Source organism: Nothobranchius furzeri, chromosome 2 (assembly GCF_043380555.1).
Source record: "Nothobranchius furzeri strain GRZ-AD chromosome 2, NfurGRZ-RIMD1, whole genome shotgun sequence".
Taxonomy (NCBI): domain Eukaryota; kingdom Metazoa; phylum Chordata; class Actinopteri; order Cyprinodontiformes; family Nothobranchiidae; genus Nothobranchius; species Nothobranchius furzeri.
The window spans coordinates 91151673-91168564 of NC_091742.1; the positions used below are offsets into that span (position 1 = coordinate 91151673).

The window sequence follows — 16892 nt, forward strand, 5'->3', positions numbered from 1 at the left end:
AGAGGGTCTATGTTTCTCGGCTTGCCAGTGAATGTTTTGGGATTCCCCTGGAGGAGCTGGCCTAAGTGGCTGGGGAGAGGGGAGTCTGGGCCTCCCTGCTTAGGCTGCTGCCCCCGTGACCCAACCTCAGATACGCAGCTGAAAATGGATGGGTGGTTATTCAAATGTGAATGGGAGGGAGGTCACATTCTCTAGCCCAATGGTTCCCCACAGTAGGCACACAAAATTAAGCAAAACCGACACGTTTATAGTAAACATTAGAGGTTGCATGACTTAATTTTTCGTAGTCGACAGTCAAGTAATGAAAATCGAGTCGACTTCGACTAGTCATTGATGTTGTCATTAGGGTTGTCACGGTATGAAAATTTAACCTCACGGTTATTGTGACCAAAATTATCACGGTTTTCGGTATTATCGCGGTATTTTTAAACGGTGTTGCATATGTTCAGAAAGCATTGATAGTCCTGTTCTACACAAACTGAAATAGTTTTGAAAAGGTTTAACAGTGTTTATTTAACCTAAAATAACACAAAGCCTTAGCAAAAGTGCAACTTTTCACAAGTAAAGGAACAAATAGCTTCTTTTTCTGGAACATGTTACAGTAGTCAGTGCAGGTTTAAATTATACAAATCCAAACATTCAAAACATAAACAATATGTAAACAAATCAAAGAAACACCACTTGTTTTATCATATACTTGTTTTCTTCATTATCAAAATGAAAATCTAAAACTCCAGTCCACACTTGACTTGAGCACTGTACAAGTCAACCTTAAAAAATATGTATTTAAAATAAATAGCCACTTTAAACAAATTACTAAAATAACTACTACACTATGTAATCAAATCCAAATGTTCAAGTATAAATGGCATTGAATAAGTAAACAAATCAATGACAAGGAACTAATTGTATATTTCTCTTCATCATCAACAAATAAGATGCTTCATCCAGCAACAGGGTGTCCGTGACACGGTTTAAATGCTGGCAGAGGACGCTGCGGCTGCAGTATATAGTGACTCGTTGCATTCTCCCTCAACCAAAAGTCCTCACGTCATGCATTTAAGCTAAAACGCTCATGTTAACTTACCTTGCACTGGCTGTAGAGACGTGGGTGATGGTCACGTAGATGTGCCATTAGATTCGAAGTGTTGCTGCCTTTTGCAGACACTTGTTTCCTGCACGTTCTGCAAACGGGATAGCCGTCTTCTATTAACTGTCCCTCAGCAATTTTCAGAAATCCAAAATATGCCCATACTTCCGATTTAGTCTTCTTTGAGGGCTGATGGATGTCCTGGGCGCTGCCGTCTCCTCCTTCGGCCATTATTTCAGCTTCAAAGTTTTGGTGCCGTTGCAAACTAAAAAGTGCGTGTGCGCGCCGCGGGAACTTCAGCTGAAGCGACGGTGGCTGGTAAGGGTCACCGCGCCGAAACCGCGGCCACGGTAAACCCACCGGGATAATTTAGTTTTTTAAAAACTGGACGGTTATTTTTCTTGTCAACTTTTTTACCAGGGTTTACCGCTATACCGGTTACTGTGACAACCCTAGTTGTCATACACCTGAAGCGGCGGCAGGGGTGGGGGGTGGTGGGGGGAGGGGGAGGTGTTGGGGTTGGTTGTTTCGCTGGAGTTTTTGCCAATTAAAATTGCGCCCACATTTTCAAAGTTAAACACATCTCTTTTAACAACGGTAGTTTCTGCATATATACTGTTCCTGCTTCAGCCCTCTCCCCCCTCCCCCGGCGCAGCGGCCGCAAACTCACTGATGCGCCTGCAGCCTCTCAGAGTTCCTGCTGCTCTAAACATTAAAATAATTATTTCATTTTCTGTTCCTCACTTCTGATTACCTTCAATGGTGTCTGTTTGTTGCAACCACCAGGTACAAAAACTAACTTGTTTTTATTTGACTATTTTTCTGTCCTGTCTTCTGTCCTGTCTGTTTATTATCTTCCTGCATCTCCTCTCAATCCTAAAGAAAAACTGCTACCTGGGTTCGTATATATTCACCTCATGAGTTACCTTTGAACTGCAGTTCTAAAAGATCTACCGACCGCAAAACAGCAGAGTGCGAGCTGCTCGCCGGCCGCAGTGCGTCACCGGAGGACAAAACAGATGATGCACCCCGCTCCACAGCAGCGGGGTGCATCAGGCAAAAATAAAAGACAGAAAACATCAAAGGAAATGAGCCGACATGAACGATCGCGTAACATTTGTTTTTGAGTGGCGACACCTGATTTGATAATGTTACTGTGGCCGTGCTCAGGACGCAGATGTCTGGAGCGCATCAACAATCAGAGCTTTGCATGCGCAAGCTGGTTAAGATTAGGATGGGGGTGAGGGGAAGGTTAAATTGCAAGAAGGTAAACGTCACAATTTGGTTAAATGTCCGTTTTACGGCGGGTGTCAGTACCGACGCTCTGGCACAGCACGTCGCCTCCGCCTCGATCCAGACGCGCAGGGGCTCGTCACCTGCTGTCTTTTCCGAGGACTGCATCTTGTCATTATCACATGACAGCGACTAGTCGATGACAGGCATAAAATGTCACTACAGAGCATTGAAGTCGACTAGTCGACTAGTTCATACAACCCCTAGTAAACATATGAATACATTTGGAGTTTCTTTGGTGTGTTCTTACTGTGTTTAGCTTTTTAAAACACAGAAAAGGTTTTTCTTTACCTTTGCTGACCTACATTTCGTTTGCCAATGGCAAAACATCCTCAGAGCTGACGCTGATACTGGTGTCCCTTCCTACTCTGTTTATCCGCGGGCAGCAGAGGGCGACAACGTCCTCTTCTGCCCTCTGCTGCCCGTTCTCCCCTCTCCGATGATGCAGTCCCATGCGCGATCCAATGAGTAAACTCCATCGTCTCTGTTCATGGTCCCACATCCACCTCTCCTTACCTCTATAGCTTCTTTTATCTATCTTTTGTATTTCTGTTGTTCGGTGTTCATGATCCTTGAGTTGTCCCAGTCCATTACACGGTTTTCTTTTGTGCAGTAATCTGTTATGGCTGACTGTTACGGCTGCTGCCCGTGGATAAATGTAGTAGGAAGTGACGCCACCATCAGCGTCAGCTCTGAGAATGTTTTGCAGTCGGCAAATGAAATGTACGTCAGCAAGGAAAAGAAAAACCTTTCCTGTGTTTTAGAAAGAACAGAAAATGACATTTTGAGTTGTTTATTTTAATTATTTTTCCCCCTTCAAGTAAGGGAGGGTGGTGGCCTAGGGCTCTCTATGGACAAACTGCCACAGGTCCATGGTGACTCCTGTCTAACATAATCTTTTAGCTTGTTTTTGTTGCCTTGATGTTTTTGGCCACAAGGGAAGAGTAATGGTGGTGCTCGGAACTAATGAGAATTGTGTAATGGAAGAAAAGGATAAATTATCTGTGTGACAAGGTTCTGCTCAGACAGCAGTATCCATCTGATGATGGAGATACAGACTGAAGCTGAGTTCTGTTTTCCACAACTCAACAGGTCCTGCAGGAGGCCAACACCTCACTGGTCTGAAGCTGTCTTCCTGAACATCGTGTTGTCCTTCTTCTCTCTGATCACAGCAGTTCTAAACCTCCTCATCATAATCTCAGTCTCCTATTTCAGGCAGATATTAAAAAACATCAAATTGATCAATTTCTTATCTGATCAGAATGTGATTCTACGCTGCATAAGTTATTTTAACCTCACTGACTGACTTTGTTTCTTTGTAGGAAGCTCCAGAAACCTGCTAACATCCTCATCCTCTCTCTGGCTGTGTCAGATTTCCTTGTTGGCTTTTTAATCATTCCATTTGAAATCTTTAGAAAGACAAAATGCTGGATACTCGGTAATATCACATGTTTATTTTACTATTATGTTTCATCTGTTTCCATCTGTGCTTCAGTTGGAACCATTGTTCTCATATCAGCTGATCGCTATGTGGCTATTTGTTACCCTCTGCATTATCCCACCAGAATAACCTTACCAAGAATTAAATTCTGTGTTTGTCTTTGTTGGAGCTGTGCTGCTTTCTATGTAAGTTTCTTCTTCAAAGATATGCTGATTGAGCCAGGCAGGAGTAATTCCTGCATTGGAGAATGTACAATGTCTGTAGATTATCTTGTAGGAACTTTTGATCTGTTTATAACATTTTTATTTCCAGTTACAGTCATCATAGTTCTGTATATAAGAGTATTTGTGGTGGCTGTGACTCAGGCTCGTGCCATGTACTCTCACAATAGAAGTGTCACCCTTCAGCTTTCAGTGCAACAACAAACAAAGAAATCAGAGCTAAAAGCAGCCAGAACACTGGGTGTTCTTGTTGTTGTGTATCTGATGTGTTTCTGTCCATATTACTGCTGCTTTTACTTTATAGATAGTTTTACAACTACAACATATATATCATTCTTATTCCTTCTCATTTATCTTAACTCCTGTCTAAACCCTCTGATCTATGCCATGTTTTATCCCTGGTTCAGAAAAGCTGTTAAACATATTGTAACTTTACAGATCCTGAAGCCCGGCTCCTGTGAGGCCAACATACTGTAGATACTGTGGACTGAGGGACGTACAACCTCCTGAACAGTTTACAATTCTAAAATCTAAAGTCCAGTGAAGGAGAAAATAGTTTTCTCCATTTCCTACATTATAAACATAAATGTATGTAGAGAGCAGGGCCGGTTCTAGGCTGGCATATTTGAGGGGGCAGACAGAATTGTAAAGGGGGAAGATTGTGGTGATGGAAGAGGAAAAGGCGTATTGGTGGTGGAGGTATTCCAGGATCTTTTAGTCATGTGATTGGATTGCATTTTGTTAGACTTTGATCTTCCCTTGTTTCTCTGTCCCTGAAACCCTTATTCATGTATTCATCACATCATAAATCAACTACAGCAATAGCATCTATATGGTATCCCATCCAAAACCCTCACCAAACTTCAAGACATCTAGAATTGTCCTGCCTGTTTCCTAACCAGTGATCACGTCACCTCCATCAACTTCCTCTCCCTCAGTGCATCATATTCAAAGTCCTCCATAACCAGGAGCCCTACGACCTCTCTAACCTGCTCCGCCACCATGCCCCATCCCTCTGCCTCTCCTCCCTCTCCCACAGGACCAAGCTCTGAACTTGGGGAGACTCAGCTTTCTCCATGGCTGCCCCCACCCTCTAGAACTCACTCCCACAACCTCTCCACAACTGCTCTGACCTCTCCACCATCAAAACTCTGTTTTACAGTTTATGTTTTATTGTTGCATAATCTGTCTGTTTAACCTTGTCTTTTTACAAAATCTCTAAAGTTCTTCATTAATAAAATATATTATTCCATTTTATGACCCTAGATCTGTTCTACTATGAGAAAATCATTATCATCAGACCGACCATTCATTCCTCCATGTCAACATGCACAATCAGACCACAGCTACAGCAACACATGAACAATCTGGCTAGAATGCCAGTTTTAAGTGTGATTACTGCTGACATAATTAAGACCTTAAATTCATCTACCTGCTGTCTGGACACACTGCCAACTAACTTCTCAAACATGTAGCTGCTAGAAAGCTGATGTACTGAAAATTTTTAATTGCTCCCTAATGTCAGGTATTATTTCAAAATCATTGAAAACTTCTGGTGTTAAGCCTCTTCTGAAGAAAAGAAAATTATATCCCTTAGTGATAAATAACTACAGACCAATCTCTAATCTGCCCTTCATTTGGAAGATTATTGAAAAGGCAGTTATGATCAAGCTGAACAGCTTTTTGGAGAAAAACAGAGTTGCTAGATGGTTTATTTTATTTTATTTTTTTTTGTCAGGCCTTAGAAAACACCACAGCACTGAGACTGTACTGATTAAGGTATTAAATGATATTCGTCTAAAACAGATTCAGGCAAAACATCTGTCCTGATGATGCTCGATCTCAGTACAGCTCAGTGATACTGTGGACCACAACATATTTCTTGATAGGCTCATAAACCGGGTAGGACTTTTAGGGCACAGTTCATAGCTAGTTTTGATTATCCTTCTCAGACAGGGGTTGTGATGTTTCTTTTGGTGATCAGAAATCATACCAGATCACCATGACGTGGCGTCCCCCAAGGCTCAATTCTTGGACCACAGCTCTTCAATCTCTACATGATTCCTCTGAGTCAGGTCATACACAATAACAACATTACCTATCATAGTTATGCAGATGACACCCAAATCTACCTAGCTCTATCGCTTAATGTCTGTGGTCCCCTAGACTCATTCTGTCCGTGTTTGGAGCAAGTCAATGACTGGATGCAGTCAAACTTCCTCCTGTTAAATGATAAACTGAAGGTATTGTCTTTGGAAATCAGAAGGATGGGATGGAGGTTATTGTTCAACTTGGTTCAAGAGAAATAAAAACAAAGACTCAGGTTACAAATCTTGTTGTTACGATTGATTCAGACCTTAGCATCACTGGTCACATTAAGACTATAACTAGATCAGCGTTTTTATGATCTTCATCCAATAGCAAAATAAATAATGTTTTTTTGAAACGTTTGGCTGCTTTTTTGTTTTTTTGCTGCCTCCTCCTTGAACTGCCACCTTATCATGGTGGAGACGTTTGAGTGCCCTAAGGATCCTAGGAGCTAGGTTGTCTGGGGTACTTTGTGCCTTTGGTAGATGAAGGGTGAGACAAAGTGCTCTTCAGAAGACTTTTCTTGGAAGTGAGATCCAAGAGCCAGAGTACCCAGCCAGGAGGGTTACCGGTGCCCCACTCTGGAGCCAGGCCTGGGGTTGGGACCCGTGAGTGAGTGCCTGATGGTGGTAGTTACCTTTCACTAATACATATTTTTCACTCAGTGCTGTGATATTTTCTAAAACCTGACTAAAATTCCTCAAACAGATCATTAGTGTTTAGATGCTCAAATACTCTATTGGCCACAATTTTGTCAAGGACTTTAAATAAAAATGGAAGATTATGTATTGGTCTATAATTCATTAGGTCATCTGGATTCAGAGATGGTTTCTTAAATAGAACTTTCATTACAGCAACCTTAAAATCCTTTGGTACGTCTCTATTTAAAATGGGGGCAGTAGGGCTGGGTGATAAATCAATATTTTTAAAATATCTATATAATTTTTAAACAAGATACAAAATGACTGTATCTTTATATCGATATAACTGGTTCAATTGCTATGCTAGTAATTAGCCGCTATGCTAGACACATAGTGCTCCGTCCCTAAGTGGTGATGTAACCCAGAAGCTAGAACCTTAATGAGGTATTAACTAATTGGCTTACTAATATGATCCATCCTCAATTTAGATAAAATATAAAATATAAATTAAGGAAATTAACAATACTAATTAATAGATATCTAATTAACTAATAGATAATTTCATAATGAATTATTGGAAGGGTGAATAACTAAAATAACGAGTTTAATATTAAACATCGGTTAAAACAAGAATCTTGAACATCACTAACAGAAACAGAAGAGGAAAGCTGTATACTATTGGTCCAGGTGGGAATCTGAAATTTCATTGGCTGAGAGAAATAAGTCCCGCCTCCGCGAAATAAAACCGTGCGACGCAGCTGAGCGAGAGGAGAGACAAACGGCTGTGCAGCACGCAGATACAGAAAGCAAAGACTGAGCGGTTAGAGAGAGAGAGAGAGAGAGAAAAAAACAACGGTCGAGGCCGTGAAGAACCCTGATTTGGGTGCCGCATAGATAGAGGGAGAGGCGGACTTGACTCCTTCTAATAAGAGCTAGGAACTTGGAACCAACGCGATTTGTGTGGAGACGACAGAGTGAACCAATTCTCTGTAGGAGGGAACCGTTGGAGCGCGTTGGCTGGGTTTTTTTTTTTCCTTGGGTTTGATCCCGACTCCTATGATCACTCACTTGGAACGAGAACTGGATTTCTTCCTGACGAGGGAGATGGCGAGCCTTAACCACTGAACGAACCAGGACATCTCAAGTAACTGAAGAGCAGACTGCTCTCTTCTGTGAACAATCTCAACGGTGCGGTAGGAAAAAATCGCACCACCGGACTCTGACTTTCACCCCAAGCGTGGGGATTTGACTTGACGCCGGCTGACTTGTGACTCATATGATCAAATCTCATACCGAGCATTTTACTATTGTCGATTGTTTTCATCTGTTTTTGTGTGTTATCTTTATGTGTTATATTTCCCATTATTATTAAAATTTAGTATATAAATCGTTTCATGCTATACCCGTGACTCCAGTCATTCTTAAACAACCTCCAATTCTCCCCGAACCTAATTATTGGCCCATTTGTTTATTTTTTCTTTTAATTATCTTATTGTATCCTGTAATCCGGTTACATAAAACTTGGCGAGCCAGCCAGGAGAATTGTAGAGTTGTTACCTTAGCTAACCATTGACTGACATCATAAGAGTGCCTGGAGGTCACAGTGGTTTGCCATTTTGGCATTATTGGTACTTTTGAGTGTTTTAAAATGGAAGTTGTGAAAACAGAAAAGGTCAAAGTTTCAAATGCTGTTTTAATCAGTGGGTTAACTGATACAGACCTTGATAACGAAGTCTTTGGGTTTATGGAAGGATTCGGACCAGTTAACAGGCGCATTAAGTTACCAAACTGTGATCAGATTATTGTGGAGTTTCAACATGAAGCCACTGTTAAGGAATTAAAGAAACAATGTTTACCCTATGACAAACCTTGTACTAGGAACCCAGATGTTTTCTTCCATATTCAAGACCTAGCCAGCGCGTACAGTCTAGAAACTAGCACATCTGCCACTGATGCCTATCTGTCAGAGCTCAGGGACATAGCTGCGCGTAGCAATCAATCATTTAAAGACCTTCTAATGGAGGAACTGGCAAAAATTGGGGAATCTTTAGGAAGGGATACCCATGCATCTGAACCAGTCACTGAACCAGAGCCAATGCTCCATAGTGACCAAGTTACATATTCCCTGCCTTTAACACCAGAAGTTAACTATATGAACAACTCAAAGGACAATTGTCCACCTACAGAGACTGGAAAACAAAACCCTTGCATTCCACCAAATCTTTTAAACACACCTGAGGTTCAGCGAGTTATTGTGGAACACATTGTTAAAAGCAGTGAGGTTATCCCTCCGCCTACTTCACAATACAGACTAAAACCGTTCTCAGGGCGAGTTCCACACCCTTCTTTTGAAACTGACTATGATACTTGGCGTAGTAGTGTAGTGTTATGCATAAATGATCCTTCACTCACCAAGTCCCAAATTGTACGAAGAATCGTGGAGAGTCTGTCAGCCCCAGCAGCGAGCATCGTTAAAGCTCTTAGTCCAAAATCCGACCCGGAAACGTACCTTGAACATCTCGATTCAGCTTACGCAGCTGTCGAAGACGGCGACGAGCTCTTTGCTCGCTTCTTAAACACAAACCAGGACAGTGGTGAAAAACCTTCCGATTACTTTCAGAGGTTATACACCTTGTTAAACCTAGTTATTCAGAGGAATGGAATTTCCTCCAGTGACGCCGACCAGCAGCTGCTCAAGCAGTTTTGCAGAGGCTGTTGGGACAGCTCGCTGATTTCAAACCTGCAACTCGAACAAAAGAAAGACAACCCGCCTCATTTTACAGCACTTCTCCTCAAACTGCGCACTGAAGAAGACAAACAGGCTACTAAAGCAGCATGCATGAAACAACACTTAGGGGCACAACGAACTAGAGTGTATTCAAATGTGCAAACAACATGCTCTCAGAGTAAAAACACTTGTGAACTGGAAATAGATGATAACTGTGATGACTTACGCAAACAAATCGCTGAGCTCAGGAGCCAAATTGCACAGCTTAAGGTTAACAACACAGATAAAAAGGCAAAGAAAACTCAAAAAGAGTCAAAACCCCGTGTGGGGACTAAAATTCCAGATGAGCCCAAACAGATTCAGCAGATAACAGCAGTGGTGCCCAGACCAAAGCCTGGATACTGTTTTAAGTGCGGAGAAGATGGGCACATAGCTTCTAGCTGTAGCAACGAGCCAAATCCAGCACTAGTTGCAACTAAAAGACTTGCTCTTAGACAGAAGCAGCGCGAGTGGGAGATGTCAAAGCCAATTGCTCAGTCTCCTCCTTTAAACCGGTAGAAGCTCCTATCGTGGGACAGATAGGTGCTAAAGTAGAACCAAGTCCCTCTAAGGAAAGGACAGAGAGACTTTTTTGCAAGCCAGTTCATGCTCATTCAGTGCCAAAACTTCCCAAAAGATTAGTGGGTGGGCGATGCACAGCTACAGTCTCGGTTAACAGTGTTGAATGTAATTGTTTACTGGATTCAGGGTCCCAGGTAACCACCATTGCCAATTCTTTTTACCAAGAACACTTACCTGACCTCTCAATTAAACCCATCAGTAATCTGTTAGAAGTCGAGGGCGCAAACGGTCAAGCAGTTCCTTATTTAGGATACATAGAGATAAGTGTCACATTTCCAAAAGAGCTCGATCAGTCTGGACTTGAGTTACCTACCCTTGCGTTAGTGGTTCCGGATATAAGCTCAAACTCTGATACACCACTACTCATTGGCACAAACACACTCGATCCTTTGTATGAGCAATTGTCTGCCAATAACTTACCTGATTCCAAGGCACTCTCTTATGGGTACCAACACGTGCTAAAAGCCTTAGCAGTCAGAAAAAAACAAAGCAAAGATGGACGAGTTGGTGTGGTGAAGCTTCGAGGGAGAACCCAAGAAGTTCTCCCTGCAAATAAAAAACTGTTACTAGAAGGGTTTATGCAACCCAGCCAAAACAAGCATGAGCCTTATGCACTCATTGAACAACCCACCAATGGTTCTCTACCAGGGGGTATAATTGTAGACTGTTGCCTCATTTCCTTACCTTCACATGGTCCATACAAAGTACCTGTTGTACTAAGAAACGAAACTAACCATGACATCACATTACCCACTAACTGTGTGATCGCTGAGTTAGTTAAAGCCGATCGTGTTATGCCATATCCAGAACCTGACAAAAGTGATCAGAAAGTACTTGCGGCGTGTAGTTCGCAGCAACAGACTTCACCTTCAAACCCTCCTCTCAGTTTTGACTTCGGTACTTCGCCCTTGTCCGAAGAATGGAAAGGGAGGATCACCAACAAACTTAACACTTACTCCGATGTGTTTTCGCACCACGATCTTGATTTTGGTCATACACAACAGATAAGACATCACATCAACTTAAAAGACGAGACCCCATTCAAACAGAAATCTCGGCCGATCCATCCACATGATTATGAAGCCGTGAGAAAACATTTGGAAGCCCTCTTGGAAACCGGTATAATAAGAGAGTCGGAGTCTCCATTTGCCTCACCAATAGTGGTAGTTCGGAAAAAGAATGGTGAGGTACGTCTATGTATAGACTATAGAAAGCTTAATCTGCAAACCATTCGCGACGCATATGCCCTGCCTAACTTGGAGGAGTCCTTTTCTGCTCTCGCTGGATCACAGTGGTTTTCTGTGATGGACCTCAAGTCAGGTTACTATCAAATAGAGATGTGTGAAAAGGATAAACCTAAAACTGCTTTTGTTTGCCCGTTTGGGTTTTATGAATTTAACCGTATGCCACAAGGAATAACAAATGCTCCAAGCACTTTCCAACGGGTTATGGAAAAGTGTATGAAGGACATTAATCTGAAGGAAGTGTTAGTTTTCCTAGACGACTTGATCGTCTTTTCCAACTCCTTGGAAGAACACGAAACCAGACTTTCTCACGTTCTTGAACGGCTTAGAGAATACGGACTCAAGCTATCACCAGATAAGTGTCGTTTTTTCCAGACATCTGTGCGTTATCTTGGACATATAGTATCTCGAGATGGCATAAAAACCGATCCAGATAAGGTGGAAGCACTCAAAACATGGCCGAAGCCTCAGACTTTGAAGGAACTCCAATCTTTCTTAGGATTTACCGGTTATTACCGACGCTTCGTTAAAGATTACTCAAATATTGTCAAGCCACTAACATCTCTCACGGCTGGTTATCCACCCAAACGGAAAAACTTTAAAACACCACCATGTAGATCAAAGTACTTGAACCCCAAAGAACCCTTTGGGAATCGTTGGAGCCAAGACTGTGAGAAGTCCTTTCAAACTATTATTGAAAAACTTACCACTTCGCCAGTTCTTGGCTACGCTGACGCAAAACTCCCATATCTAGTACACACAGATGCTAGTACGACCGGACTCGGTGCAGCGCTATACCAAGTGCAAAACGGTGTCACACAGGTAATCGCTTATGCAAGTCGCGGTTTAAGCTCTAGTGAAACTAGGTACCCTGCACACAAGTTGGAGTTTCTAGCCTTAAAGTGGGCCATAACAGATAAGTTTCATGACTATTTGTATGGGAACACATTCACTGTCATTACTGATAATAATCCGTTAACTTACCTCTTAACAACGGCAAAACTCGATGCAACGAGCTATCGTTGGCTAGCTGCGTTGTCCACCTATAATTTTGACATCAGATACCGTGCAGGTACACAGAACGTTGACGCGGATGGCCTGTCTAGGAGGCTGCATGATAAACCTGAAGACAACTCAAAATTCACTGAGGAATGCCAACGACTAGATGAGTTCCGATCTCATCTTTTATCCTCTGTCAAAGAAGTCGAGCTTCAACTTCAAGCCGAAGCAGTGAAGGCAACATGCCAAAAGCACATGGTCTTGGATGAGACTGATTCTCCTTGTGGTTTAGTTCAGTCACTTGCCATGTCTGCAGCGGCCATTCCAGACCTATTCCAGTTGGAAGACAATAGTGACAGTTTCTTTGCTGTGCCCAAGTATAACCATGCTGACCTTGTCTCCTTGCAGAGGAAAGATCCAACCATTGGCCGAGTCATTCAGCTGCTTATGACTGACAATAAACCGCCAACTGATACTATTGCAGAACCCCCGGTGGTTCTTAACCTTTTGAGAGAGTGGAAACGGTTTGAGTTTCAAAATGATTTACTGTACCGGAGACGCCAATTAGGACCAGAGACATCATTGCAGTTAGTCTTGCCTGATTCATTACGTTCAACAGTCATGCAAAGCCTACATGATGATATGGGGCATCTTGGGGTTGAACGTACGACAGATCTCATTCGGTCCCGTTTTTACTGGCCAAGAATGGCTAGTGATATCGAAATCAAAGTTAAAACTTGCGAAAGATGTATCCGTCGGAAGGCCCTCCCTGACAAAGCTGCTCCAATGGTGAGTATTACCACCACCAGACCTATGGAGTTAGTTTGCATGGATTTTCTCTCCATAGAACCAGACAGTAAGAACACTAAAGATGTCTTAGTGATTACAGACCATTTTACAAAGTATGCAGTGTCCATCCCAACCAAAGATCAGAAAGCCACCACCGTCGCGAAGAACCTGTGGGAACATTTTTTAGTCCACTACGGGTTTCCTGAGCGTCTTCATAGTGATCAGGGACGGGATTTCGAATCACGTACAATCAAGGAACTTTGTTCTTTACTTGGTATCCGTAAAGTCAGAACGAGCCCTTATCACCCTCGTGGCAACCCCGTTGAACGGTACAATCGTACATTACTCAGCATGTTGGGAACTTTACAAGCCACTGAGAAACATCACTGGCGCGATTTTGTAAAACCACTTACTCACTCGTACAATTGTACAAAAAATGACGTGACGGGATACTCTCCCTACGAGCTAATGTTCGGTAGGCAGCCTCGGTTGCCTATAGATATTGCCTTTGGGTTACCGCATTTGAACAAGCCCTCTATAACTCATTCTCAGTATGTTAAAGAACTGAAGAGTCATCTGGAACAGAGTTATGACATTGTCATAAAAAACTCTCAAAAAACAGCGAGGAAGAACAAAGAACGGTTCGACAGAAACATTCGTGAGTCCACACTAGGTGTGGGAGATCGTGTTTTAGTCCGAAATCTTCGCTTAAGAGAAAAGCATAAATTAGCAGACAAATGGGAGCAAACAGTGTATATAGTTCTCAAACAGATGGAAAACTTGCCAGTATACACTGTAAAACCAGAGAACGGAGAAGGACCCAACAGAACACTCCACAGAGATCTTTTACTGCCTTGTGGTTTTCTCTCTTCATTAGAAAATGAAACAGAACGCGTTACGAAACCTAGCAGACCTCATACAAGACAGAGTTCAGCCTTAGAACCTGACCCAGATGAGCCACTTGACGAAGAGGTAGATGAGTTTTATTACTCTGATCTTCCACAAGTGCTAAACCGACCATCCTATCAAATAGCGGTCACCTTGCCAAATAGGGAACTCATAGCAGATTCAGGACCGGTAAATAATATTCAACAACAAAACACACTATCCTTACACACAGGGGATCGCAAGGAACCAACCTTAGCTGGTAATGAAAATGCTGAATTGTCCTTACTTGACAAAGGCATCAACACCGAAACATTCTTACCTGACAGAATGAGTGAAACTGCGACATTCTTACCTGAAAGAGTGAAAGAAGCAGCAACATACTTACCTGAAAAAACGAAAAAAAAACGAAGTATACTTACCTGACGTAGAAACGGGGGATGAAACTAACACAAACCTACCTCAGTTGGATGGTGTCCTAAAGTCGCAGCAACGTGATGTAAGTTTTGAACCCATCATACACGATCAGACACATACATCTGAAAAGACCAAAGTCTTAGAGAATAGCTCATCAGCTCTGTCGGAAACAGAGAGCTCACTTCGTCCTGTCTCAGTTGAGAATCAAACCGAAACGGATGAGCATGATACTGTGCAACCAGAGATGTATGTCAGGAGATCTGAACGAAGTAGTCAGCCTCCTCAAAGACTAACTTACTCTCAATTGGGCAATCCACTAGTGACCGTAGTTAGGTCCCTTTTCCAAGGACTTAATAAAGCTTTTATTGACTCTCTTACTCAAGAAGTTGTGTACCCCGTAGAAACAATGCACAGGGACGTGCATGATATTTAATGGGGGAGGATGTAACCCAGAAGCTAGAACCTTAATGAGGTATTAACTAATTGGCTTACTAATATGATCCATCCTCAATTTAGATAAAATATAAAATATAAATTAAGGAAATTAACAATACTAATTAATAGATATCTAATTAACTAATAGATAATTTCATAATGAATTATTGGAAGGGTGAATAACTAAAATAACGAGTTTAATATTAAACATCGGTTAAAACAAGAATCTTGAACATCACTAACAGAAACAGAAGAGGAAAGCTGTATACTATTGGTCCAGGTGGGAATCTGAAATTTCATTGGCTGAGAGAAATAAGTCCCGCCTCCGCGAAATAAAACCGTGCGACGCAGCTGAGCGAGAGGAGAGACAAACGGCTGTGCAGCACGCAGATACAGAAAGCAAAGACTGAGCGGTTAGAGAGAGAGAGAGAGAGAGAAAAAAACAACGGTCGAGGCCGTGAAGAACCCTGATTTGGGTGCCGCATAGATAGAGGGAGAGGCGGACTTGACTCCTTCTAATAAGAGCTAGGAACTTGGAACCAACGCGATTTGTGTGGAGACGACAGAGTGAACCAATTCTCTGTAGGAGGGAACCGTTGGAGCGCGTTGGCTGGGTTTTTTTTTTCCTTGGGTTTGATCCCGACTCCTATGATCACTCACTTGGAACGAGAACTGGATTTCTTCCTGACGAGGGAGATGGCGAGCCTTAACCACTGAACGAACCAGGACATCTCAAGTAACTGAAGAGCAGACTGCTCTCTTCTGTGAACAATCTCAACGGTGCGGTAGGAAAAAATCGCACCACCGGACTCTGACTTTCACCCCAAGCGTGGGGATTTGACTTGACGCCGGCTGACTTGTGACTCATATGATCAAATCTCATACCGAGCATTTTACTATTGTCGATTGTTTTCATCTGTTTTTGTGTGTTATCTTTATGTGTTATATTTCCCATTATTATTAAAATTTAGTATATAAATCGTTTCATGCTATACCCGTGACTCCAGTCATTCTTAAACAACCTCCAATTCTCCCCGAACCTAATTATTGGCCCATTTGTTTATTTTTTCTTTTAATTATCTTATTGTATCCTGTAATCCGGTTACAGTTATTACATGTATTCTCAAGTTTGCTCAATCAGAGAGCCTCTGGTTAAATGTGCTGCTCTAAACTTTGTATTTGGCATCCTGTTTTTTAATTATTTGGGCACATTCAATACCAACAGAGTTCTATTTTTCCATCCTGCTTGTGTGGAGCCAGAGAGATGAGCCAAACCCCTCCTTCCCCTGTGTAATCGGGAAACATCTATGGATAGCCGGAGTGGCCAAATTACGTATTGTAAGGTTTTGAATAGTAAATTATAAGTTAAACATTTTATTTTGAAGGCAAGCTCAATGGGTGAGAAACGTTGTTCCTGTTCCGTTTTATTCCGCTCTGGTTTGCTATGCTAGTAAATACTCCATTACAAGCGATTCTGTTGAAAAAGTTAAGAGTTTGTAAGGCGTGGGTTACGTCGACAGTGGCCCAAAAATAATACTCTTAAAGGGCAACCAGAGACTCATTACAGTATAATCGCTGAATAGTCAAGCTTTGACTAATAACTCCATGGTGCATGACCCATGTGATCATCAGTAGATGCAGTTACATCATCATAAATTTAGTTTAGCATGAAAGATTTTTATTCTCTGGACAAGAAATAAATTATATGGCCCACCTCTAAATGAAATTTAAATAATTTTACATCCATCCATCCATTGTCTGAACCCACTTGTCCACGTAGGATCGCAGGGGGGTGGGGGCACCAATCTCCAGCGGTCAATGGGCAATCAGGCGGGGTACACCCTGGACAGAGTGCCAATCCATCGCAGATAATTTTACATTAATTATAAATATATACTTAAAAAGGGACATTTGATACATCTCTAGCTCTCAACTGTGTGTGTGTTAGCAGACATCTGTACCAGTGTTTCTAAAGCTCAGACTGGTAGACAATAGGCACT

At 42.1% G+C, this 16892-nt stretch overlaps 2 protein-coding genes across 2 annotated transcripts in view; both read left to right on the forward strand.

Moving 5' to 3' along the window:
• The window catches only part of LOC107374367 (trace amine-associated receptor 13c), a 205981-nt gene that overhangs the window by 110182 nt on the left and 78907 nt on the right, over positions 1-16892 (forward strand). The window lies entirely within an intron of this gene.
• On the forward strand, positions 3429-8641 carry LOC129154770 (trace amine-associated receptor 13c-like). Its single transcript, XM_070548385.1, has 2 exons — positions 3429-3598; positions 3706-8641. Exons 1-2 carry the CDS (start codon positions 3429-3431, stop codon positions 4520-4522), a joined length of 987 nt encoding a protein of 328 aa, XP_070404486.1. The 3' UTR covers positions 4523-8641.

Excerpts from the sequence above, each read along its gene's own strand:
- LOC129154770 (XM_070548385.1), top strand. The coding sequence starts at position 3,429 with ATGGAGATACAGACTGAAGCTGAGTTCTGTTTTCCACAACTCAACAGG. Across the intron at positions 3,599-3,705 it reads ATCTCAGTCTCCTATTTCAG|GAAGCTCCAGAAACCTGCTA; the intron begins GCAGATATTAAA and ends GTTTCTTTGTAG.